Source organism: Rutilus rutilus (assembly GCF_951802725.1).
Source record: "Rutilus rutilus genome assembly, chromosome: 3".
NCBI classification, from domain to species: Eukaryota; Metazoa; Chordata; class Actinopteri; order Cypriniformes; family Leuciscidae; genus Rutilus; species Rutilus rutilus.
Window position 1 is genome coordinate 39,541,963 of NC_140211.1, and position 6,000 is coordinate 39,547,962.

The following is a 6,000-nucleotide window of genomic DNA, read 5'->3' on the forward strand; positions in this document are numbered from 1 at the left end:
TCACCACGTCTAAAAGTAGCCTAAGCTATGGCTTCTTTAACCTGTTTGTTATAGTTAATTTGATTATCTTTAAATCTAGAGAGAATATTGGTCAGAACAGCATGCCTCTTTATACACAATTATGTTTTCAAATGTAGCTTAATGTTGTCAATATTCAAATGATAATTAATGATGGCATATGTTTTGCATAACATTTGCCACATTTCTTTCAAATCATGCTTTAAAGCCAAATATGTCGTTCTTTCCAATGACAAAAAAACAACATAGAAAAATGTTAATGTTTTGTCGTGTTTTATGTTTCTCTTAAAGCAGGGTTAGATGTTATCAGGGGGTTGGGGGCAAAATGCCAGCAGAATTAATATGCACCCAAAATTCAAAATGTGGTGGAAAAATTGCCCTAGTATGAGTTATTTTTATAATTATAACATATGATATTAAAAAATATTTCCAGAATATTGGTGCGATTGCAAATGTGACAATGATTTTATAAAACAGTTCAGTAAACAAAGAGTGAATATTGTGATGTGACATTTTAGACATAATATTCCAAATATTCTCTGTTTTTGCTCTATTTCTCCAATGACAATAGTTCCAAACAAGCCACAGAAAGAGTTATGCGTATTTGTGATTCAGTGACCTAGTTGCTTGGTTCCAGAACGAATCTGCCGTTTTGAACAAATCAGTTGAATGAATGCTTCTATGACTCGTACATTAAGACAGTGATTTGGCGCCACCTACTGGCGGTTTTAACTTCATAATTAAAAATATATAACTTCTGTAAAGGGGATGCCAGTTTGAAGAATGCCATTTGGTGGCATAGGAACCATTATACTTGAATTGTGAATTGTTTAATACCTTTTAATGGTCTTCTGCAATGTTTGAGGCATATTTATTTTTTCACGCTTTAATGTTGGCCTAATTTCAGATACATTTACATTTTAGGCTATGTAGTTTGAAATTTTAATTTTTTTTTTTTTTATTGTAGTACCCACTCAGCTGTACAGTATGTGGAAATGCATATTTTAAAAAAAAAATCGCAAATAAAACCATAGTCCACAACTTCTGTAGTTTTAACTTATTTTAATATATAAATTCAGTGAAATCATCAAACGTTTGTATGACTTGCCAGTGACTTGTGACCCAAGCTACGACTTGACTTGACTTGCTTGACATAAAGCAGCGACTTGACTTGACTTGCTTTTCACAAAATTGACTTGGACTTGCTTGAGACTCGATAGTTAAGATTTGAGACATTTTCAGAGCACTTCATGCTTCCTTCAGCAGACAAGCTTTATGGAGATGCTGACTTCATTTTCCAGCAGGATTTGCACCTGCCCACACTGCCAAAAGAACCAAAACCTGGTTCAATGACCACTGTGTAATTACTGTGTGATTTCATGTAATTTTCTAATTTTCTGGGATTTTGATTTCGTGGGTTTCATAAGCTGTAAGCCATAATCATCAAAATTATAACAAATAAAGGCTTGAAATATCTCACTTTGCATGTAATGAGTCTATATAATATATTAGTTTCACCTGTTAAGTTGAATTCTTTAAATCAATCAACTTTTTGATGATATTCTAATTTTATGACCAGCACCTGTGTATATATTATGTGTGTGTGTGTGTGTGTGTGTGTATATATATATATATATATATATATATATATAATTCATTGAGTGTTTTATTTGATTATTATTCTATTTGAATATTCAATTTCTGCAGAGAACTGTGAAATGTAAGTGTTATCTAAAATGTTGATGTCATAACAACCTTTTTTTTCCCAGTAAAAAATAACTATATTGTGATATACATTGTTATCGTGGAATAAAATTGCTTATTGTTATTAACCTTGGTCATATCACCCAACCCTTGGTCATATCACCCAACCTTTTTATCTCATAATAATGTTAATGAGCTAGAATTATTTTTTTTTTTGTGGAATGGCTCTTTATCTCATAATAATGTTAATGAGCTAGGATACATTTTTTTTGTGGAATGGCACTCTTAAATCCTCATGTCTTTGCAGAACCAGGCCCGTTTGACACGCGAGTGCGAGGCGGAGCTGAAGCTATTGCCAGAGGAGGTGTCTCACTTCCTGCAGGAGCCTGAGAGCAAAGGCTCTCGTAAAGACACCCTGATAGGTCAGGTCAATGACAGCCTCAGCTCTGGCCCCTCCTCCAACTGCAGCACGCCCCCTTACACCTCCCCAAACCACAGCTGGGGGAGCAACATGGCCAATATCTCACTGCTGGAATCCTCCTCAACCTCAAACACTCCCGTCAAGTCAGAGACAGATACTACAGGAGTGTACTAGTGATACTACAATTTGTTTTATTTGGTTTTCCCATCACTCTCACCCAATCCATTTCTGTCCGCAGTGGATTTAAAGAATAGACATAGTATTACTAAAACATTTTATGATTTTTTTTGAGGATTTTTTTTATTTTTATTTTTTAAACCTGCACACACTTTGCCACTGTCTGTCTGAATCAAATCTGACACCTTTTTTTTTTTCTTCTTTTTTTTTAAACCAAAGTTCTGTTTTAATGGATTGTGGATTTTATCCAGCTCTAATGATGTGGGCTCTCGTACATCATAATGCATGTACGTAAGACACCTGTGGAAACCAGAGGGATGGGCTTCTCCATTTCTGTTGTATATTTTGCACTTTGCAGCTTTACATGTAGTTCCACAAGTCGTCCTGAAGGTGGCAGTGTAAATTTGACAGTAAAGAATTCTGAGGCTGTGATGCTAACGCTAGGCTATTGCTTAATCTGGTGGGACGTGTTTACATAATAATGCACAGATGGACTATTGCTTTACCCACCCCCGAAAAACACAATTTCATTCATTCAATCTGGGTGTATATGGTGTTTGTTTTTGTCACATGACACTTAAATGTTTAAGTGCCTCACATCTACATATACAATACTTTGCTTGAACTCTTTCACACAGATAATTATTTTTAAATTCTGTAATCCCGCTCGCTCTCTCTCCCGTACCTCCCCCGTATCCTTCTCTCTGTCGGTTGGCTTAATCTAATCCTGACTCTTTGTAACTGGCAGTGATCCCACATCTGACACTGTCTGAAATCCAGTGATGTCCAGGAAACTTAATGTGCCACCCCCTTGTATTTTTTTGTCCAACCGCAGATGAATCCGCAAATCCCCCGTCCGGCTTCATCAAGGTCTATTCAGAGGCATAACATGTTGCGTAATATGCAACAAAAAACAGCATATGAGGTTTTTTAATGTGAGATTGAAACAAGACTTTTACAGCTTAGCTCCGCAATCCAGGGCTTTTTTTAATCCATTAGAATGCATGACGGTTGGGTTTTGCTTTCTCGTATTGTAATCCGGTCTGCTGTCACCCTCCTCTTCCTGTTTACTTTTATAAATTGGGTCAGTTTTCTGGTTCTGTGTCCAGTTGCGTTTCTTCCCCTCCTTCCTTTCACTCTCTTTGTGTCTCTCAGGGCTCCGAGGCTCAAAATTAAGACAGTTGGAGTTGACGTACATGCATTCAGTGCTAGCGTGCATCATTCACACTATAATACCAGACCATGAAAGTGTGTTTTATGATCTCAATCAAAGCACTTTGAGAAAGACAATGATTACAGCACTTATGACTATCAAACCATATAATTCGCTGAGTGAGTAACATAATATGCAACATGCACGTTACGTTTCTTCTCCATGCATTGATGAAAATATTTCCTAGAGTAATTTACAAAGTGTGTGTGTTTTGTTAGTGTGTGTGAGGTAAGTGCTGGCTGCGAGAATGGACACTGCACAGTAGAGTTTAGAAGGCCAGAAGGCAAAAGGGCTGAAGTGAGATGGACAACGCCATCTTTCACTATGAGAAGCGAGGGTTTGTTCGTTGAGGGTTTTATATGACTCGGCCCATTTAATGTGTTCTCGTGTTAAGTCAATAGCTTTATATACCCGTATAAGCAGGGATAAATGGTACTTGCATGTAAACATTTCCTCTCTCCATGTCTCATTATCTTTGGAGAGGGACATTAGTGATTACATACTACCAGGAAATATGAATGTGTGTATTTCAGTCGAAACCACACGAGTTTATATCGATCTACATATAATTCATTCCATTTTAGAGGTAAATGAACTTTACTACTGACTAGAGGAGAAGTCGTGAGTGACGTCTGTCTTTTTGCTTGTCTTAGGCTGATCTAGTGTCCCGACAACACACACACATTCTGCAGTCGTCCCAAGCACCATTAAGCTGTCTTTTACTATCTGTCTCTCTGTCATTTTATTTAATTTTTTGGTTAAAATGAGGTACAAGCGTTTAATGAGAAGCACCTAAATACTTTATGGCCTGTAATTTTATTATTTTTAAATTGTAGACACTTTGTGATTGTCATTGTCCTTACAGTGGTATGATTCTGTGTAATTTTCCTTACCAGTGGTATGATTCTGTATCATGCCTGTGTTATATTGTGTTATGGTTTTCTTATGTTTAGTAATGGTTGAATGGCACTACTTTATCATTTTAAAAACCACAAAATTCCTTCTTTTTTTTAAATCATGGGATTTAGAACCCCACTTTTTAGTGTCTTAAAATGGGACAAAATTCAGGTTGTTCTTCTGTTTTTTATTATTTTAATTTTAGCACCTTTTATTTTGAAAATGCTTTGCAAATCGTGTCCTGTAAATTGAGTTATTTGTTGGTATACAGTTTGTGTTTTCAAAGCAGACATTAGCATGCTCATTTCAGTCTATAATCAGATGTCCTCAGGGGATGAGCCAGGCTGGTCCATCACACTTGTGGGCCCAAACTGAGGGATTCTTTGTGTACTGAAATCTGTGAGGACTGTCGTCAGACTTTAAGGGACAAAACCTACTTAACCAAGGGCTAACTTCTGCTCTGCCTCAGTTACAGCTTTAACCAAGTACATATCTCATAGTTTGCCTCTATCTCTGCATCTGTCTCTTTCTCAGCTTCTACTGAAATGCTCTTTTGTTAACACTGTATGTAGATAATGTACTGGTCTGCCTTGTTTAAAGGGAAAATTATTACTCTGGATGTAATTTTTATTGCCTCGATAAATAATATAACTGTACATTCAATAAATACAGAACATTGTCAAACATGTCATGATTGTTGCTTCCCTTTTTCAGTTCTACTTCTATAAAATGAGAGCGAGTTTTCAGATTGTGAAATGGTTTTGATTATGTGTGAAGGACAGATTACGTGACATGATGAAGGTATGCGAGAACTATCCTGTTATGCAAAATTAGTTTTTTTTTATTGCTAAAAATTAGTGGAGAACAAAGCAATAGAACATTTAGTTTAGTAATATTTATGAACTATGATAGTATTTATTATATTTTGCTTATTAGCTTATCTAGTTTTATGTGCTTTTTATTGTTTAGCTTTTATTCTTATTTTAAAATTTTTTATTTTAGTACTTGAATTTATTTATTTATATAGCAACTTATTTTATTTGAGTTGGTAAGGCAATATTTCTAAATTTAGTTTTGTTTTTGGGTTTGCAAAACGCATGTAATGTAAATAAACTAGTTTAAGTTAACGATAGCTCTACAAATTTACATTTAATGTGAATTTTTTTATTATTTATTTTTTTATGTAAAAAAGTAGAAAGTTTTCTGTGATGGGTGGGTTTATGGGTAGGGTTAGTGTAAGGGGATAGAATATACAGTGCTGGTCAGAATTATTTGCCCCCTTGGTAAATATGATCAAAGATGGCTGTAAAAAATAAATCTGCATTGTTCAAACGGGATGGGTTCTAGGGTCAGATGAGAAAAAAAGGAAAAAAAAGAAGCTTTTTTTGGCAGCAAACAATTAATATGGGTTTGGTTCATACAGGGATAAAAAAGTACCCCATGTGTAAAATGAAATACTCTGCTGTATCTTTAATGCTGTGGGCCTAATTTTCTGCCAGAGGTCCTGGACATCTTGTTCAGATACATGGCATCATGGATTCGATCAAATACCAGCAGATAAAAAATCTAA

General features: G+C 35.5%; 1 protein-coding gene across 2 annotated transcripts in view; it reads left to right on the forward strand.

The window, feature by feature from the left end:
- The window catches only part of plcb3 (phospholipase C, beta 3 (phosphatidylinositol-specific)), a 57,952-nt gene extending 52,834 nt beyond the window's left edge, over positions 1-5,118 (forward strand). For both annotated transcript variants that reach the window (XM_084404052.1, XM_084404053.1), the window contains exon 34: positions 2,030-5,118. In XM_084404052.1, the coding sequence (XP_084260178.1) occupies positions 2,030-2,317 (288 nt within the window). In that variant the 3' untranslated portion in view covers positions 2,318-5,118. The remainder of the gene's footprint in view (positions 1-2,029) is intronic.
- The last annotated feature ends 882 nt before the right edge of the window (positions 5,119-6,000 follow it).